Source organism: Ochotona curzoniae, unplaced genomic scaffold (assembly GCF_017591425.1).
Source record: "Ochotona curzoniae isolate NIBS_2020 unplaced genomic scaffold, NIBS_Ocur_1.0 contig_2688, whole genome shotgun sequence".
Lineage (NCBI taxonomy): Eukaryota > Metazoa > Chordata > Mammalia > Lagomorpha > Ochotonidae > Ochotona > Ochotona curzoniae.
The window spans coordinates 12,776,403-12,797,367 of NW_024465553.1; the positions used below are offsets into that span (position 1 = coordinate 12,776,403).

The window sequence follows — 20,965 nt, forward strand, 5'->3', positions numbered from 1 at the left end:
TAATCTTCTACCTGTGGTGCCAGCATTTCGTTTGGGCGCCAGTTCGGTTCTGGGCTACTGCACTTCTGATCTAGCTCCCTGGTAATGGCCTGGAAAAGCAGTGGAGGATGCCCCCAGGCCTTGGGCTACTGTACCCACATGGGAAACCCTGAAGAAGCTCCTGGCTCTTGGCTTTGAATCAACCCAGCTCTGACCATTGCAGCCGATTGGGGAGTGAACGAGTGGCAGCACATGAAAGATCTTTCTCTCCCTCTCTATGTCTATAACTCTGATGTTCAAGTAGAATAAATAAATCAGTTTTTAAAAAGGCAAAGAGATTGATAAATTTAGAAAGATCTTTTGTCTGCTGGTTCACTCTCCAGTTGCACACACAGCTGTGGTTACGTCACGCCAAACACAGGGACCCAAACTCCATCACCCGCATGGATGGGTAACCAAGGTCTGGAGCCATCACCTGCTGCCTTACAGGGTACGTATTAGCAGAAAGATGGAGAGAAAGTAGAATAGCTGGAACTGAAGCCAGACGTTCTGATAGGAGACATCCCAGAGCGCCGCTGTTCTTACTCCTGATTGCCATTCTGGTCTAATGACCATTTGTCTGTTGGGTGTTGCGTGCTACAGGGCAAGAACATCATGAGCCCTACCAAACCTGCTTCCCTCCCAGAGCCAGTGCTCAGAGAAAATCCAGTTGGTAAGAGGGTGGGCATTATTCCCTCCCAGGGATTGCCTTTTTTCAATATGTTTTTCAGAACTTCCTAGGGTTTCTTTGTAAACCCAAGTGAATGCACCATCTGCTTGAATTTAGGTTTTTTTGAAAGACAACTTTGATGATGACTTTACCATTTCTTTTTTTATTTCACAGTGTATTTTGTTCACTCTTGATGCCTAGTCCTTTAAAGCATCAATTCTATCAAGCACAACAAAAACTGAACATATGCATAGGAGCTAGACTGTCCGCTTCTGAAGTCTTGCCTGCAAACATCATGCACTTTTTCCTTCCCATTTGCGATATTCCCTCCAAAGAACCTTAAGACACTGTCTAGCTTTGATGTTCCTTTACCATCCTGGTTGCAGGGCTTCTTTTCTCTCCTATCCCGTGCTGTCTGAACTAAGTGTTAAAATAATTTGAGAAGAACTAACCAAAGGGTCATGGCAATTTTTCAGTTACAGGGATGTTGCACCCACTGCTTCAGCATCCGAGTGAGGCTGTGTGTATCTTTCAGCCCTCATCTTTGGGAGAGCCCTTGTAGATATAGGTTTTGTAGTATGATGCATTTCCTAAGTGGTCACAGTTAGGCAAAGGTGAATGAGGTAGGGAGATGGAAAGACGGGCACTTAACCTTGCAGTTGGCCCAACTAGAGTCTTTAGTAGGTCCCAATTTACTACTACATAGGGCGATTGGCTGGTCTTCTTGTGTTCTCCTTCTGCAATTTCTTCTTAATTCTTTAATGCACCTCATGCTGTGGGGACCTTTGGAAGCTGTAGCCTTGATGGTCATTTTCACATTTCATCTGTAGGCACATCCCAAGGCAAGCAGCAGCATCCCAAAAGGGTTTGCTCCAAGCAAGTTCTTGTGAGGATGATACATGAGCCACATCTTCAAAGAGTGAAAGAAAAGCATGCTGAGAATAGAGTACTTTGCTTTGGCTTGAGTTAAATAATGGGAAGAAATGAAACTGTTACGGTAAGCCTTTACCTGAGGACTCTGAGATGAAGGTTAAAACCTTGGCTCCAACAGAAATCCCATTATGCTGTGAAAATAGGTTGTTTGCAAAAGTGGTCCTAATTATTCTCCTCTTTGCATCAATTCTGTAGTGATGAGACTTAACCAATCCTCTTACCAAGATGTGGAAATGTCCCCAGTCCCTGAATCTGAGGTTGGCCTTATTACTTACTGTAGCCAATAGAATGAGTAGAAGTCAGCGTGTGTAGCTGCCAGCTTCTGTCTTTATGAGGACTCTTGCATTTCTGGTTGCTTTCTTGGAATCCAGCCCTGTTCATCATTCTGACATTCCTGGATTTGCTTGCTGAGGCCCACTGATAGGGGGTCCTACACCAGACATAGAGTAGAGGAATCCTAGACCAGCCAGTTGAGTTCAGACACTTGCGTGGGCCATGCAAAGATCAGACAAGGATCTGATCACTCAAGGATACATGAGAAATAGTAAGTGTGGTTTTTTAAATCATTATTATTATTTTAACCTGCTGCATCTAGAAATAGTTTGTGTGCAAACAGTGACTACTTGCAGTGTAGTTCTCTGGTCCACATTTCTTAGTGCTCAGTTCTCACTCTTATACATGCTAGTGTCGTTACAAATACTTGGTTCAACTCAGAAGAGGCTCAGCCACTGGATGCAGGAGTGCTGTTATTTGGGGGAGCAAGTCTCAGTTCTTGTGGTCTGAAACATTTTTTTTTTCAATATAGATGACTAGACATTGTGTCAAAATATTCATTCAGATGTCTGTTGATGGAAACTGGAATAATTTCAGAAGCTCTGGTGTTTGTCGAAGATGAAAAAAAAAGTAATTTAGTTTTATCAAACTTTTTTTTTTTTTTTACTAAAGAAATGCAGTGATCCTATTCCAATCCCCTGAACTTAAGCAAATAACATTCGGGCAGTTAGAGTTGGCTAGTGACTTGGTGTACTTCCAGCTGCAGAAGTAAACTTTATTATCACCTTTAGGCAAAAGCACATTGACCCTGCTGCAGGTACAGAATGTTGGCTGGAATTGTGTGTCATTTGCTGGTGTAACCCCTGAGGCATAGAACATGGTATGGACTGATAAACATATCCTGGGCATTGGGAATGTGTTAGAACTGTCCTTGTAGGATCTTGTAGTCTAACTAGCATGTGAGAGAATTGCACATCTGTCATCATAACAATAAACAAGTAAATAAAATAAGGCAAACTCTACTTTAACCCTAAACTATAAGTGAGATTTCACTGTTGTATGTGTGTTGATTGTTGCCACCACAACACTGCCACACAAACTACCACAAAATCTCTGGAATGCAGCAGAGCATCTGGTAACCCCTGTGTCTTCAGGTTGAGGGTGGATCAGCTGATTGTAGGCTGAGCTCATATGGAGGTGACTGCCTGACAGGTCCCTCACGCTCTCCCGGCACCTGCTGGTGGCTTGAGCATATTATTATCCTGATGACAGCAGACTCAAGGGCACAAACTTCAGTATGCAAGCTCATTTCATGCTTTTGACTGTTAGTATTTTGTTAACATTCTGTTGGCCAAAGCAACCCGCATAGCCACATACCATGTCAAGGAGCAGGGGAATATCTTCCACCTGCAGAGCCTTGCTGCAAAAGGCATGGATGCAGAGAGAGGTGGAGAAATAGCGCTGTTAAGGTAAGCATTCACAGTGGCAGAGGGGCGTTTGAGGAAGTGGCTCCTTTTCCTACCTTGAAAGTCCCCTAGGAAGCCAGAGCTGGATCTCAGAGAAATGTCTATCACTGGAGCCAGCCTGTTTCTTTGTGACATCAGGTGGAAGTCACTCTGGGTCTCTCTAATCCGTGACTGGGCTGTTGGAATTTCAAAGGAGAAAGAATTTCCCGAGATGTTGAAGCTTGGTGGTTGCAGAAGGTGAATGAGCAGTGGGATCCTCAAGGGGTGCCTCTATTTCTGTCTGTACCTGGCTCTTCAGTTCCAGAAGCAGAACAGTCACACAGCACAGCATCCCTGTGTTGCAGTCCCTTTCTCAGCTTGAAAAGGAACCTGTTTCCATCTCAGCTGAACCTGAGGACTTTCCCTAAACCCTAGCCCAACAGCATATCACGGTGGCTGAAAACCTTGAATGCCCATCTTTTCCTGACTGGTTTCATGGAAGGCTTGTAGCCAAAGTCTCTCCCATTGAGAAAGGAAATCAGTATTCTAACATGTGATTGCTGTTCTCAAATGTTTACCAGGGCGGAAATCATGTTTTATGGTTAGTGACTGAGCATAAGAATGGAGCACTTTATGGAAGATCAGTCATTGATAAGCCTTGCTATTGCATAGTCTGTGCCTTTCAATCTGCATGGGTTATCAAATTTACCTCTGAGGATGTTGAGGGCCAAACGATTATGTAACGTCCCTGTGACCACATCTATTGGCCAGTGAGATTAGCAACTGTCGTCTTTCTTTCTAGCTTTTTCTTGGCAGTCTGATCGATGCAGTCATATTTCACAAAATGCTTCTCAGGATACCATTACCTACTGAGTTTATCCTCGTGAGAAACCCCACCTTGTTAGTATTCATGCTCCATGGGAAACAAGGAAATCTACAAAGGGGGTGTTCACCAATATGAGATTTCCACACCAGAGTGTTAAGGAAAGCAAGATGGATTGCAGGTTCATTTCTAAATTGTTACTTCCTAAAGTTTCATTATTGCCTTGACGACAGACATAAATTTTTTCTGGTGGGGACTTTTCACAGGTTATTACAGGTTCTTCTGTGTGTGTGTGTGTATGTATTTGTGTGTTTGTTTTTGTTGTTCAACATTTGTTTATTTGAAAGACAAAGTTAAAGAGAAAGAGGGAGAGGGAAAGAAAAAGAGAGAGATATTTTTCATCTGCTACTTTGCTCCCTAAATGTCCAGAATGGCCAGGGCTGGGCTGGGCTGAAGCCAGGAGTCTGGAACTTCGTTAAGGTCCCGAGTTCTTGGTTCTTCATCTGCTGCTTTCTCAGACACATTAGCAAGGAGTTGGATCTGGAGTGGCCAGAACTTGAATTGGCATACATATAGGATGTTGGCAATCACATTTAGCAGTCTGACTGGATAAGCCACAATACTGGCCCCCCATCTGTATATTTGTTAAGTTGATTTTTTTTGCTTTGTTTTGTTTTGTTTTTAGTTTATTTGAAAGGTCGAATAAAAAACACGGAGATTGTCCCATCTGCCTATTTACTCCCCAAGTGCCCACATAAGCAGGGCTAGGTCAGGCCAAAACCAGGCCAGAGCTAGGAGTAGAGGAACTGTAGGTCTCCATGTGGTACAGAGACTCAACTACTTGAAATATCACCCAGGAATCATGTTAGCAGGAAATTGCAATCAGGAGACTGGGCCTCCAACCCATACCCAAGTCTCACAGGGTTGTAACTGTGAGGCTGAATGCCTGCCCCTCATGTGTTTCCTGAGACCTCCCTTTCCAAGTTAGTTGCATGGCGACTGAGTGTAAATACAGAATCATCACCTCATCGTTAGCCACCAGTTGCAGCAGTTGTCTAATAGATATTTCGGTTTCTATTTTGTGTAGAATATGGATTTGATCATTTATCAAAGGTGTGATATAATTGGAGCAGGCATTTCTAGTTCTGGTTTTGTCAGAGTAATACATGCAAGCAGTAATTCCAGTGACCCAGAATGTATGGGCCTACCTCAATAAATAGGTAAGCGGCTTGTTATGGAGAAGTTACTCTCCTGCCAAGGATTTCATCATTGAAAACCTTATATGTCTCCCACACACACTGAGGCTACATAACATGTTGTTATTTGAGCAATAATTTAATATCCTCCTGTTGCTCACTGCCAAAGGCCACATCTGCCTTATTTACCACTGAGAGTCCAGGAGGCAGAATACCAGGATCTAAGTAAATAAGTATTGAATGAGTGAAAGCATGAATAAGCAAATGCACCAACCTTGGCATCCAGCTCCCAAGGGAACACTGGAATTCCTCCCAGGTGCTTCTGCGCCGGTAAAGGGCATTGAAGGGTTAATGTTCTCCAGGGAACGGGAGGATTTGGATCACATTCTTTCTGCTACTATAGCAACAGGTTGAGAATTCTGCCAGCATTGTCACTTGCCTACATTGGAAATGCCGGCCTGCAAGCGACCTCATTGTCTGGGGGAACAACTGTGGCAGGGTATTTCATTTTATTTATGTATGTATGTATGTATTTATTATTATTATTTTGTAAATCATGTTTCAACGAAGCATCACAGAGCTGGGGCTAAGAATCACAGAAAGGCACTGGGAGATCTTGTTTGGTTGGGAGGGACCTTTCCAACCTTTTGTCCCCTGAAGAGGCATGAAGTGGGGAGGAAATTGAGATTTAATCTGTAGGCAGTGGAATCTTGTTCTCCTTTCTTAATGAGGCCTCTTTTTTTTTTTTTTTTAAGAAATACCCACCCCCAGGCAGCATTTGAAATATTTTCTCTTATTATTATTGCTCAGCAAATACAGTTATAGCAAAGCCACTTGAACTCATGCCCATGTTCACTTCTAAGTATTGCAAGCAGCCAGACTGGACCAAGATGTGGATTTTTCCTCCACATTTACCAGTCCGTCTAACCAACTCTGCCAGCCTTACTTACCAAGCTGAAAAGAGAATGGAGACTGAGAATTGGGTTATTTTTACTTGTTGTAAAAGTATTATCAAGAGAAGAAAAAAAGAAATGGAGACGATACTGAAAAGTGTTACTTAAGTAATCTTAAGTGCCCTGCAGAGTTCACAGGCACTTAAAAGAAAAAGTGTCCAGCCTATTATTGAGGGCTCCTATTTCTTGTTATCTCTGTGAGGGGCAAGGAAAGCTCAGGTGTGGTGAAAGTCAGAGCTTGGCGATAATTGCGGTTCATGCTGGGCTAATGGCTAAAATCAATGGACCCTCAGGCTCACCCCAGATTGATTGATCCCACTGCTTCCATTCCATTATCACCGCTACATCTTGCTTTCACTTTTTATGCGGACAAGAAAATCTGCTTGCCTGCCTCGCTGTTCCTGGTTTACACATGGAACACATTGAGCCAATCTCAGCAAAGCTGAGTTTGTCTGAGAAGTGTTCCACAGTGAAACCCTTCAACCCCCAACACTACATGTTCCTGAAGTGTGGGATCAGCTGTTCTTTTTTTGTTTTGTTTCTAACAGAGTGCCATCATCACTGCCCCCACAATCCTTGTGGCTGCTGAATCTGCCATTCTTGTGATCATGAGGTCAGAGGACACTGGGCTGGCAGTCTAGCCAGCAGTGGGGTAGGGACTTTATTTCCATTCCTTGGGTGAGGATATTTTACTCCCTTTAAGGTAAAATAAAGAATTTAGATGTGATTTCTGGGATTTCTTCCACCTCTCTCCCAAACACAAAAAAAGTAGCATTACAGTTCCTTGAAAAGTAGAACAGTCATTGCCTCATAGGGGTCTTAAAGTCTCAAAGTGCTAGAAAGCTCAGCTGCTCCCTGTCCTCTGCATCCTGTTCACATCTCAGGCCTCATTGTCAAGGCCACCTCCTCAGGGAAGCCTTCCCAGAATCCCCAGCTAGGTCAGGAATCATAGTGCACTCACTTCCTGGGGCATTCTTTCTTTAGCCTCAGTCAGGGTTTGTAATATTTCATATGTTACATTTTTTTTAAATCCCATTCCACTGGTCACCAGGAATTGGTGAATTCTAGGGCTGACTCCTGATCTGTTTTGTTCACCATTGCATCTGCACCTTGGGAGCCAAGGAACATTTGTTGAAAGACTGAAGGTGCTATATTAGGCTTTTTGGAGGGTTCCAACTTGATTAAAATCTCAAGGTGCCCCCAAAGATCTTAAAGATGGGATTTGGGAGCCAGCATTGTAGCATAGCAGGTAACGTTGTTGCCTGCAAGGTATTTGAGTCACAGCTGCTCCCTTTCCTCCGATTCTCTGCTAATGGCCTGGGAAAAAACAGCAAAAACCAGCCCCCTTCACCCACATGGGAGACCTTCATGAAGCTCCTGACATTGCTTTTACTGAGTATGGGGCTGTTGTAGCCATCTCAGAAATGAACCAGTGGCTGGAAGATCTCTCTCTCTGGCTTTCCATGTCTTGCTGTTTCTTTTGTTTGTTTTGTCTCTCTTTTTTCTTAAGATTATTTATTGAAAGGTAGAGTTACACAGATAGAGAGATCTTCCATCCATTGGTTCATGGCCAAAATGACCACAGTTCCTGAGAGTGGGCCAGGCTAAAGCAGGAGCCTGGAGTCCCACCTGGGTCTCCCATGAGGGTGACAGAGTCCTAAGGACTTGGCTCATCTTCCACTGCTTTTCCAGGCACATTAGCAGGAAACTGGATATGAGGTGAAGCTCCTAGGCCTGGAACCAGTGCTTATATAGCTTGCTGGCTGGCAAGTGGTGACTTAACCCGCTACCAACCCTTCTTTTCTTCCTTTAACCACATCTACCTCAGGCCCAAACTATGCTGCAGGAAATGGAAATTAAAAACCCTGGGTTCTTAATGTTGATATGATCAGTAAACAGATTTTTCCTTCTCCTTGGTCTCCTTAAGTCTTCTGTAGCAGAACCGATGAAATGTGACCAGTCCTTGGAAGGAGATTTTAGAGAAGGGTACATATAACAGAAGTCACTAACCAGAAGAGAAAGAACGAGGGAGGACCAGAACATTGGGAGTATGGGGCTGGGCCTTTTTAATAAGCTTGAAGGACCTTGCCATTTGATTACTGGGTTTTATAAACAAACCAACCCAGAATTCTCACCTGCTGCATTGAGTACTGACCCAGTTTGCTCTCAGATTTCAGGGGAGGGAGTTTGGTATAGTGGCTTAGACACAGTTGAACCTGGTCTCATGTCAGTGGGATTGGATTTGAGTACTCTTGCTGCCCTCTGATTCCAGCTTCCTGGGAGAGAGGAGATGATGGCTCACGCGGGAGGGTCCCTGTCAGGCACATAGGAGACCCAGACTGAGTTCTGCCTTCCTGGATTCAGCCTGGCCCAACCCTGGCCATTGCAGGTATTTGGAAAATGAGCCTACTGATGGGAGGTCTTTCTATCTTTATCTGTCTCTTTAAAATAGATAAGAAAGAAGCACATGTTTCTAAAAAGGAAACAAGACAAATTTCACATTCACAAGAAGTTAACTGCAGTAGATACCAGAAAACATTTCACTTTAAAAAGCAGAAAGGTCCCAATTTGCAAAAGGATTGACAGCTTCCTGTAAACAATAAGTGTTTGGTTCATGAATGCACGCTAACCATAATACCCTTTGCATTTAAACAGTACAGAACAATTTGATTTCCCCCCCACATTTGTGCATCCTTTCCTTACATAGTTCATCAGGATGGAAAGGATCGAGGGTTAGGGTAAAGTGGGTGTGATCATGGGTTCCAAATTTTTTATTTCTTCTTACTGTTTCTGGGACTGGGAGAGATAAGGAGAGAAGCCATACCGGCCTTCCAACCACCCCAGTATCCTGGGATAGGGAATGGCCACCTGATACTAACCCAAGGTCCCAATGTGGCACACACTGAAATGTTGATCTCACCAGTCCAAAAATGAGGGAATCCTTTCAATGTCCATTGGCTAACATAGTTGACCTTAGAGTCTCCATTCACCCAGATATTTGCTGTCATCGCTTGAATTGGGTAGTTGTCCACTTTGTTATGCTCTGCTTTCTCTGCTGTGGTACCAGATGTTCTCTGCCATATCTTCTGTGTGGATCTGGGCCAGTTGTCCACTACTCTGCCTTTTCCACTGAGGAGGACCAGTTGAGGAGCAATTTGGTTTTAAGTTGTAAGCCCAAGCCTAGGTGTTGAGAATGTGGAGGGAGAATTTCCCTTAGGCTGGAGGCGTGGGAGCTGCTCCCCAGCACATGCAGTTGGGGAGGGGTTGGTTAAACGATAAACTATGACTTCTTTTGGTTTCAGTGCCTTTGCAATGTGCGGAGGAAGTGGCTTAGGGAAACTTGAGCAAGTAAATTAAATATCTGTAAGAAAATATGCAATCTCTAGTTTCAGAAATCTAAAGCAGCCTCCACCTATCTGAGAACGGGTATAACAGATGAGAGGGCACAGCTGGGTGAGGTGGGGAGGTTTCTCCTTGGTCCTCTTCCCAAGAGTTCAGCTTCAGTGGCCAAAGATAGTCCTGATCTGCATTGTTGTCACTGCTCCCTTTTCTTAGGAACACCACATCACACAGGGTATCAGCAGCCTGCCTTTAGATGTGGTACAGTTGGTAGTTTAATTCCAGTCAGACTGTATTTCCTAAACCATTTCAGGAAGAGAAGAAAGGCTAAAATAATCACATAATCTCTTCTCTTTGTGAGGAGGAAGGAAAGTTAGCCAAGAATGCAAAGTGTGCCTGTGGGCTTTGTATTTGTATTGCACAAATACTCCATGTATGTACACACACACACACACACACACACACCATCCAGTCTGCTTGCTTAGAATGAGACTGTATGGTATGCTGCCTTGGCCAGAAACCAGGAAATAATTGTGTTGTATTGACAAGTTGCCAAACATGAGGCTCCTCTCTCATTTGGCACTGTAGCCACTCCTTAAGTCCACTAGATAAAGGTCATATTGGAAGGGAGTGCAGGCGGGAGAGGAGTATGGTGCATGCCCATGTGAGGTCCTCTGGCTAGTTCCAGAGGTCTGCTACAAACTTTTCTGTGTGTTGCTTCTTTGTAAACCTTTCAGGAAAAGCAAATATTTTATCCAGTCTTTCCCCAAGCACATCCCCTTCTTTTCCATGGCAGCCTCTCTCTTCAGTCTCTGCCCCTTCCTATGCAGCGACCAGACGTGTGGATCCTCTCTGGCCTTTGTGTTCTTCATCTTTATACTAAATTAATAGGAATGTCCACTGTGAGACTTCTTGGGAGAAGCAAATGTGCTCATCGGAGAAATCATTTTTTGCACAGTGCCTGGCACATATTATGGAATTTGAAGTTGTTACTGTTTTTACAACTACTTCTCAAAGATACCTAGCCTTTTCCTTTCTCCAGCACCCTTTAAAAATATCTACTTTTTCAATTTGGAAGCCATAAAGAGAGATAAGAAAAACACCTTGCATCTGCTAATTCCCCAAATTCCTAGAGTAGCCAAGTCTTGGCCAGGCTGAAGCCAGGAGCCTAGAACTCAACCTCCTGCAGGAGTGGCAGCAGCCCAAGTACCCGAGCCACCAATACTACCTCACACACATTTGCAGGCAGCAGAGCCAGCACTCGAACCCAGACTCCCCATGCGGAATGATTGTTAACCACTGCATTAACTACTTTTCTTTGCCCCTTTCAAGTTAGTAACACCTTCAACAAGGTGTTTGGAACTTATCAATACCATGAATTTCATTGGGTTGAGGGGTGAGAGCAGAAAAGGATTGATGGAGACCCAAGCCACACATTTTCCTCTCTTCTATTCCATTGCCTTTCCCAGCATACCATTCTGCTTTGTCACCTGCTGTTGGTTGGATACAATCCTAGGTACAATACAGAAAAGGACTGTGAAGCCTGCTTATCTTCCACGAAGTGGCCATCTGAATTCAAGGTTCACCTTACCCTCTTCCGTGCTGTTTAGCACAAATCCTACCTTGTCCTGTCACGTGGACTCATTGCTAACGCTAATTGCTCATCATGAGCACTCCACAGATACAAATGAAACCAGTTGATTTCCTTTGGAACACAGAAGTAGTCATAGGACCATTTGGCCCATTTGGAGGAAAATATTTTGTTAAAAAGTCAAAGAGCAAGTCTCAAATTCTGAGTCAGCCAGTTTCTTAGGATCTGCAGGCCTGAGAAGAAGGGATGTGAAGAGGGATGTGCCCCTGGGAAGAGGGCACGGGAAGGGGAAGCAGGAAGTTTCCTGTTCTTCTCTGCTGTAAAACAGCTGTCAGCATCCTGCAGCTGTGTAGCACGGCCAGGACCCTGAGCTTTTGCACCCTGGTTTCCTGACCTGCAAAACAGGATTAACTAGCAGGTATTAATGATGTTAATGTCCATAAAGCCTATGGCTGTAGGGCTTGGTGTAGAGCAATAATAAGTATCACCCATAATTAGCTCATGAATAGCTCTCAGACACTCAGCTGCTTCGGGCTAGTTAGACTTTCTGGTCCAAAGTCTCTGAACTTTACTGTGCAAAGTGTACTTTTGTACAGAACATGAATTTAGAACTTTTTGTTTCATTTTTTGTCTTATCTGAAAGCATTATGAGGTAGCTGATATTGTTTTGTGGTAAAATATAGAATGTATATAAATTTTTTTTAACATACATTTTAGTTGTTTGAAAGACAGAATAATGGAGACAGGCTCTACACCAACTGGTTTACTTCCCCAAATGACCACAGTGGCCATGGTGGCCCAGGCTAAAGTGAGGCTGCAGGAACTCTGTCGGAATCCACACGAGTGGCAGATTCCTAAGCTGCCTCAGGCCATCCTTTATTGCTTTCCCAGACATATTAATAGGGAGCTGGCCCAAAAGCAGAGCAGCTGGGACTGGAACTGGTGCTCCAGTTTGGGATGTCTGCATCTCAAAGAGGTGGCTTGAGCTGCTGCATGACAGCACAGGCCTCTGTAGTGGTTTAAAGACAACAGGTTCAGGATCATGGAACCCAGCCGCCCTCACTTTAAAATGTGGACATCGATGCCTGAGGATATAAAATAAATTCTTTAGGGCCCAGTGCAGTAGCCTAGTGGCTATAAGTCCTCATCTTGCACGCACCAGGATCCCATATGGGCACCCGTTCTGATCCCAGCAGCACCATTTCCCTTCCAGCTCCCTGCTTGAGTTGTGGAAAGCAGTCAAGGGCGGCCAAAGCCTTGGGACCCAGCACCCAAGTGGGATACCTGGAAGAGGCTCTTGACTACTGGCTCCTGGCTTCAGATCAGCTCAACTCCTGTCATATTTGCCACTTGGGGACTGAATCAGTGGATGGAAGACCTTCCTCTCTGTCTCTCCTCTGTATATTGGTCTTTGCAATTTAAAAAAATAAATAAGATAAAGTCTCCAAGTGACATAAGATAGATATTTCAGCCCTAATTAACTCTCCTGCATATGTGGTCTCTTGGCCCGGGGTACTTCCAAAGTCACCACAAACGTAGAACATTTGGACAGCCATTGTTTTGAAATGCAGGGGTGTTCTTCTGTGGGAAGGATTCTCAAATGAGATAGCATCCCTTTGACCCAGTTTCCTCCTCTCTCTGACACATCATCCCTGACTCTCCGTAGAAAATGTGCTTCTGTTATTCGAAAGAGGCAGTGATGACAGAAGGAGCAGTTCCTGTTTTTCCCTCGGTGGAGTAACTCCCCCCCGCAGGTGTCGTGCCCTTAGATACACAGTCGTAGTCAAAACAGAAGGACATTGCTGAGTTTCACACATGCTCCAGAGGGTGAGCTGGACAAACGTTTCATGGTAAAACTTCATCCTCTCGTTTTACAACTCCACGGAAGGCTTACACCTACACAGCACAATGCCTGGGTGTTTAGGAGTAGAATTTCTCAAGGGTAACTGATTGCTTTATGCTCTTAGCTAAGTAACACTTGTAGAGTACGTGTAGAATGAGAAAGTAATAAAACATTTGGAAACAATACACATCCAGAATATAATAGTGATTCAAATCAAATTCAGCAAGTTCTAGAAATATCCAGAGCACAGTTTTCTCTCAACCTACAGATTAAAATTTTAGAAGATATTTAACATCTCCTGAGCTTAAGGCCAGTGATAATAACACCTTTCATCAATCAGGTGACTGTTATCTGTCAAGCAGTGTAATAAATGCTTTTCGTAAGATTTCATTTAGTTTGCACAGGCTGTGAGTTAGATGTTATTCCATCGTGTTGCTAATGGGACACCAAGGCTCAAGGCCAGTACAGCCACACACATTTCAATATTTTAACTGTCGTCCTTACAGAAGCAGTCAGGGAAAGGTTGTTAATCCAGCTGCTAAACCACTTGAAGTACTCCTGTTAGGAGCCCAGGCTGTCCTGCTGGCTGTCTCGGAGAAGCCAGCCCTTGTGGATTCTGCAGACGCAGGCCAGTGGAACAGCCTTCCTGACCCCTCTTCCGTTGTGTCCCCTGACTATCTGTTGAGTGTCTCTAGTGCTAAAACAGGTCTTCTGGGTGAATCTGGTTATCCCTTGAGAAGTTTCATGTCCACCTTCAATTCTTTCATTTTTCTCCCACCACAAAGTACTCTTACTTCAGTGACCTCCCCCACAGCCATTAAGTTGCTAAGGACAGACTGTGGTATGAACAACCAGTTCTTGTTAGCCGCCAAGAGGTGCACTTATGAGCAAATGTCCCAACTTTAGCACTTGGGACTCTGGGATCGTGGTTTTTTTTTCTGCTCTGAGTTTCTTTAGAAGTCATTTTTAACTTTTGATCCAAACTAGATTGCATAAATCTGGAGACAGTTTAAGTTGTGGCAGTATTTAAAAACTTGCAAATTTGCCTTGAGAGAGTCCTTTTAAAATCAGTTTACATTCGATAGACAAAAGCCTGTCTTGTTCTTTATTGTAATAAAAAATATCATAGCTTCCCGTACCTTATCCTATTTATCAAACAACACCTGTCAGATAGATTCTTAGTTCCTTCTCTGAATCAGTGGCATTGAGGCTTCACTAGGCAGGGTCATGTTCACAGCCCCATCCTGGCAAAGGTTCATTGGTCACCAGATTTCTCTTGACTCTCAAGCCCAAGCTCTTTGTGCTGTGTTACAGTGTTCCTTAAAACTAAAAGGAGAAATATATAGAAATTGACTCTGCAGCTTTGCTGCAAGTAAATTTTAGTGTCTAGAAAAATTGCACCTAGCCAGCCTCAAGAAAAGGATTCTATGAGAATGATGTCTGAGCTAAACCCCTGAGCCCTCTTCCGGTTGGAATAGTCACTCTTGCTGTACCTGTGTGCCTCCCCAAGCTTGCTCTTGAAAATGGATTTGGTTTTACAGAGTGCTCCTTATATAAATAATATTTCACCCAAATTATTGTTTGCTCTTCAATTTAAATAGCCAGTGTTTGCTATTATCACCACAAGCTTAAAAAGATAGTAATTATCATGGTCAGGCACAGCTGCGGAGCTGTCTTGGCTTGCTAAATTTGTTAAGACTTAATGATCTACTGTTCCCTTTTAAGGTTTATTTTTATTTTTATTTGAAAGTCAGAGTTATTGGGCCATTGGAAGGGCCAGGGAACAGAGGGAGAAAGATTATCCATCCACTGATTCGAATGGCCACAGTGGCCAGAGCTGAGCCAATCCAAAGCCAGGAGCCAGTAGCTGCTTCCAGTTCTGTGTGGGTACAGGGACCCAAGGACTTGGACCATCTTCCGCTGGGATCCCATTTGAGCGTTCTTTGATATACTGGCTGCTCCACTTCCCTTCCAGCTCTCTGCTTGTGGCCTGGGAAAGCAGAAGATGCCCCAATGCCTTTGGACCCTGCAGCCACATGGGATACCCAGAAGAAGCTCCTGCTTTGGTTTGATTCAGCTCCAGCCACTGCAGCCTTTTGGGGAGTGAATGAGAGGATGGAAGATGTTTTTATCTATAGCTCCTTCTCTATGTAAATCTACCTTTGCAATAAAAACAAATAATTTTTCCAGTTCACTCCTCAAGTGGCCACACAGCTAGAGCTAAACCAATCCAAAGCCAGGAACCAGGAGCTTCTTCTGGGTCTTCCATGTGGGTGCAAGGACCCAAGGCTTCAGACTGTCTTCCACTGCTTCCCCAGGCCATAAGCAGGGAGTTGGAAGGGAAGTGGAATAGGCAGGACACAAGCCAGTACCCACATGGGATCTTGGCACATGAAAGGTGAGTAGCCACTGAGCCATCATGGTGGGCCAACTAATGAATATTAATTATATACATTATATAAACATTTTCATATATATATATGTATGTGTGTATGTATGAAAAGGCATATTACTTCAGGAGGAAACTGGGTCAATACTAGAATGGCCATAGCCTAGAAACACCTCTCTGGTATGGGATGCTAGCATTGCAGGCAGCAGTTTAGCTCGCTGCACCACTCTCCTACTATTTCCATTACATGTACATTATATTAACCATTGTAAGTAGCCAAGAGCTGATCTAAATATGTGAGAGAGTATACATAGGTCATATGCAAATACTACCACATTTTATGTCAAGGAATTCAACAACGTCTATTGGGGTGCCTGTGAGGAGTCCTGGAATTAATTCCAAGTGGCTACCAAGGAATAACTCGGGAGAAAATTCCAGATGGTTTTATAGATAAAGAAAAATGAAGAATGCAGTAGGAAAGCCAGATTACTGTAGCCAAGAATGTTCAGCATTGCTTAAAGTCAGAGTAGTGCTTCCTCCCAGTTAGAGCACAGAGGGCTCCCCTCTTTGGTGTGAGTGCTGGTTGTGTAGGTGCTCAGTTGGGAAAGTACACAGAGTTCGGCACCTATGCCAGTGCACCACTCTGTGTGTTTGTATACTTCACAACAATGACAAAGGTAGTGGTTTTGAAACCTAATTGATATCTGATCAGGTTAAGTTCTATGACTATGAATTACCTTGAGGATTTAATAAAAGCAATGTAGGGGAACACCTAGTCCAGAATGGGACAGTCAAGTATTTCACACATCTCGTTTGCTGACGGGGTAGCAGTTTTAGGCAGACCTTTCCTACGTTAAGATTTGGAGCTGTGTCTAGGGCTTGCTGCTTTGCTAGAGGAATCGCTCCATGTCATGACTGGTGTTGTGGACTGACGTGGTGCGGTGACTCAACCAAGGGGCAAAGGGCACGTCTGTGAGGCAGGGCCTTGGCTTGGCGCTGCTCACATCACCGCTGTTGGGTTCCTTCTCTGTGTTTAGTCACAGCAACATCTGCAAGCCGCCCAATGCCTGATCCAGGTGTGCACTTAGCAAAATATTTAATGGATGCCAGGCAGTATGTAAGCCTCTGATGTAGGTTGCAATGATGATGAAGAATAAAAAATAAAAATAAAATAAAATGCTGAGGGTGAAGGCTTTTATCTATGTATGTTTCTTCTGAGGGCTATTTCTCTCTTCTCTCCTCCTCTTTCTCCTTATCCTATACAAACCCGGTACTCATTTTCTCATTCTCATTTATGTTTGTTGCCTGTCCCCTCTTTCCTCACCACACACTTCAGCAAACTCCATTCCGTATAAGCAGATTAAAATCCATTAGCATGTTCATCTCTCTCCAACAAAAGCAATGTATTCATAGCAGGTATCTATCTTCCCCTTCCTGTGCCCTCCCTAAATAAAGCACTATGGATGGCAATGCCTTAATTAATTACTGTGGTAGCAGAAGCAAACATTTATTAGGCACCTGTTCTCTGCAGGGCACTGTGCCAGGCACTTGATCACATTTCTGTAACTCTCTCAATATCCCACAGGGCATCATAATCCTGTTTTATAGGCGAGGGACCCGACGTTTGGATTACTTAAATGGTTTTCCCACTGTCAGCCACTGCCCACACGCTCTCCATGTGTAATTCTCTTTGTAGAGCCATCCTCAGTGTCCCCTGTGATGACACGGTGATGGCAGCACCCTCTGGGTCAGTTCACCAACTACCCGGTAAACTGCATCTGGGCTTAGTGGAGGTGGCCCCATGGTCTCTAACACCATGGCAACTTCGGTGCTTTAATGATCCTGGTTTGACTGGAATTATCAGTGAAGAGTCAGGCAGCCTTACTCTTACTGGCAACTTCTGAGCTCTTCTTTTATAAATGCCTTCATTTTCAGCAACGCTAACCTCTCTGTGTTCAGAAGAAATATTGAGCCTATTTCACTATCTATATTAAAATCTTGGATGCAAGCAAGCCTTCTAGTTAGTACAGAAAGAACCTGGGTAGATTGAGTAAAGTCTACCACGTTGGTCCTACCCTACTGGACCGTCTCTGTCAAACTATTTTAATACTTAACTGCTACCATCTGTTTTTAAAATGTGCCAACAGATAGGGGAATCTGATATGGATCAAAATGAGCACAGAAGAGGCAGCTCATGAAAGCACTTACTACTGCTTATTGTGTTGTCTCTCCTTGTCTTCAATGTATTGAGGGGCAGAGAGAGAGAAAAGCTCCCATCTCTTGCTTCCATCCCTAGACACCTGCAATGGCCATGATGGACTGAATTACCCTTGTGGATACTAGAAACACCATTACCTTTGTCTTCACCACTGCCTCCCCAGGTCTGCATCAGCAGCAAGCTAGAAATCAGAAGCTAGACACAGATGTTGAACCTGGCTCCTCCAAGTCGATGCACACATCCTAACTGGCAGCTTAACCCCTTGGCCAAACAGAGCACCTCAAGTAAACGCTTTTGAAAGTTTATTTATGAGGACACAGTCTGCAGAGTGGCCATCACTGTTACTGTGTCCTGGTCTCTAACCACTCAGATTGAGAAGGTCAAATCCACCTCATCCACAGGGTCGTAGTATGTATTGAGACTTAGGCCATTTTAAAACTATATTTGTTTTAAAGGTAAAATTTACAGAGAGCAAGAGATGAAGAGTCAGAGAGATCTTCCATCCCATTAGCTCACTATCCAGATGGCTACAATGCCCAGAGCTGGGCTGATCTGAGGCTAGGAGCCAGGGCTTCTTCCAGGTTTCCCCTGTGGGTGCAGGGTCACAAGGACATGGGCCATGCTCTACTCCAAGGACAAGCCTTTCTGAAGAGTGACACTAGTTCTCATAGGAGATGTGTTGGCAATGTGACTAACACTGGTTATTAGTTCAAAAACCAAAAGCATCTTAAAAACTTGACTATCTTCTGCCAGAGTGCAAAGCTTCACAGATCTTTTTTTTTTTTAGTTCTCACAAGAGCCCTTCAAGTCATCGGATAATTATTCATATCTCACAGATGTGAATGCTGGGATCCTGACCAGGTGTGTTTAGCTCCAGATCTTGTCTGCTCTGCCTCAGTGCCTCCAGGCGTTGTCTAATGGTGTGTCAGCCAAATGTGCTGTCAAATCCTTTGCCAGTTTGGCTTCATCTGTTTTCAGCAAAACTTTCAGTCGTTTCAGTTTTTGGACTTATACATCACTTTGCCTACATGTTAAGAGCACTTTGTGGCCCCAGCGCAGTAGCGTAGCAGTTAAAGTCCTCACCTTGAATGTGCCAGGATCCCGTATGGTCGCTGGTTCTAATCCTGGCAGCCCCACTTCCCATCCAGCTCCCTGCTTGTGGCCTGGGAAAGCAGTTGAGGTCGGCCCAAAGCCTTGGGACCCCGCACCCACATCGGAGACCCAGAAGAAGCTCCTGGCTTCAAATTGGCTCAGCTCCAGCCATTGCAGCCGATTGGAGAGTGAACCATCGGATGGAAGATCTTCCTCTCTCTGCTCTCTGTATATATGCCTTTCCAATGAAAATAAATAAATCTTTAAAAAAAAAAAAAAAGGAACACTTTGTGTTGTTTGCCACCTGTGTCCTCTGCTAAACCCTAAACTTATTGAAGGCAAGAGGCGTTTGTTTTGTAATGCTTGCCTAGCATAGTATCCGCCAGTGTTTTGTAAGGGAAGATTTGAGTTTAAATCTTGGGTCTGTTTTTTGTAACATTAAATCCTTAGCAGATTTCACACTAACTGGTAGCAAATATTAGATGCATGGTAAATATGTAATGAAAGAATGAATAAAATCTAGGTATTATTTATCCTCTGCAAGTCTTTTTCATTATTAAAGTAGAGGGATCACATCTATGCTACAGGATTTTTGTGAGATTAAATGACTGCTCCAAGCCAGGATAGAGGATGCAGTAGGAACTTGTGAGCCTCAGATAGCGATAGATTCATCATGGTGTTGTGTGTATACATGGGAAACCTGTGTTTACTGAAATATTAGTATTCATTGTATGAATCTAATACAGTTTATCCATTTTCCCATTGATAATTATTGTAGGCTTTCTAGTTTTTCACTAACCTGAATAAAGCCACTAGGTCCACAGTTATATTTTTTCAAGAATATTTATATTTTTTGTTGCAGACAAATGTAAGGATAGAATGGGTCACACAGGTAAATTTTAAATGTGTGTATGTGTGTGTGTATTTAGTCATAGAGCGAGCAGATGAAGCAGCCAGGATCTGAACCAGCATAGAGCCACAGCCTGTGAGGTGGAGCCCTCCACAATGCAGTCGACACTGTCTGCTTCTCACTCAAGTTCACCCAGACCAAATATGGCAGTTCTGATAATGGGCTTAATAAGAACTTATTCACTTCACATTTGTGGGATTCAAAGTGTGTGTCTTGTATTGCTTAATAAGAGTGTATATCTGTGTTCTTGTGGAAAGAGAGTAGGGAGGGATAACAAAGCTGAAATAGTTGGGAAATGTTTGACCTGACACTTAAGATGCCGCTTCAGGCACTTGCATTCCAATTGCAAAGTGCCGCAGGGCCAGGCCTGGCCTCCCCTGCTCTGAGCATCCTCCTGATGCACACGGCAAGGCCCAGCTGACGGCTCAAGGACTCGAATCCCTGTCTCCACGTGCGAGGCCTGGACTGGATTCCAGCTGCTGGCTCTGGCCTAGCTCAGCGCTGGGGAGCACACGAGTGGAGTGGAGCTCATTCTCTCTTCTCCCAGCACTTCAAATAAATCTTTCCATTTTAATTAAAATGTTTTTGTTCAGTAGTCAGGCAAGTGTGAAATGTTGTGAGCACTTTTTCCCTATAATCACTGCAAGCATCTTCTTATCTAGCTCTTTTTTTTTTAAAGATTTATTTATTTTTTATTACAATGTCAGATATACAGAGAGGAGGAGAGACAGAGAGGAAGATCTTCCATCTGTTGGTTCACTCCCCAAGTGACTGCAACAGCTGGAGCTGAGCCGATCCGAAGCTTGGAGCCAGAAGCCAGGAGCTTCTTCTGGGTCTCCAACATGAGTGCAGGGTCCCAAGGCTTTGGACCATCCTCCGTTGCTTTCCCAGGCCACAAGCAGGGAGCTGGGTGGCAAGTGGAACAGCCAGGACATGAACCAGCACCCATGTGGGACCCCGGTGTTTACAAGGTTGGAGTTTTTGGATTCTGGCTTTGGCCTGGCTTGGACCTGACAGTTTGCAGCTGTTTGGGGAATAAACCAGCAGATGGAAGATCTTCCTTTGTCTCTCCATCTGTGTCACTGTGCCTTTCAAATAATGAATTAATTGTTTTAAAAGACCAAATATGAGGGGTAAAAAAAAAAGATTTTCTCAGCCATTCAACAATTGAATATATTGCACTTGTTTCCTTGAACAGAAACACACACTCAGCCTGAAATACTTTGGGTCAGACCATCTTGAGAAGCAGGGGAGAACCAGCAGGGCCAGACA

At 43.9% G+C, this 20,965-nt stretch overlaps 1 protein-coding gene across 3 annotated transcripts in view; it reads left to right on the forward strand.

Annotated features, from left to right (window-relative positions):
• STON2 (stonin 2) overlaps positions 1-20,965 on the forward strand; it is an 87,335-nt gene that overhangs the window by 50,716 nt on the left and 15,654 nt on the right. The window contains exons 6-7 of one of the 3 annotated variants that reach the window (XM_040975210.1): positions 5,675-5,688; positions 7,107-7,110. The exons of the other annotated variants lie outside the window; for them this stretch is intronic. Of the exons in view, the coding sequence (XP_040831144.1) occupies positions 5,675-5,688; positions 7,107-7,110 (18 nt within the window). The remainder of the gene's footprint in view (positions 1-5,674; positions 5,689-7,106; positions 7,111-20,965) is intronic. 3 annotated transcript variants of the gene reach the window in all.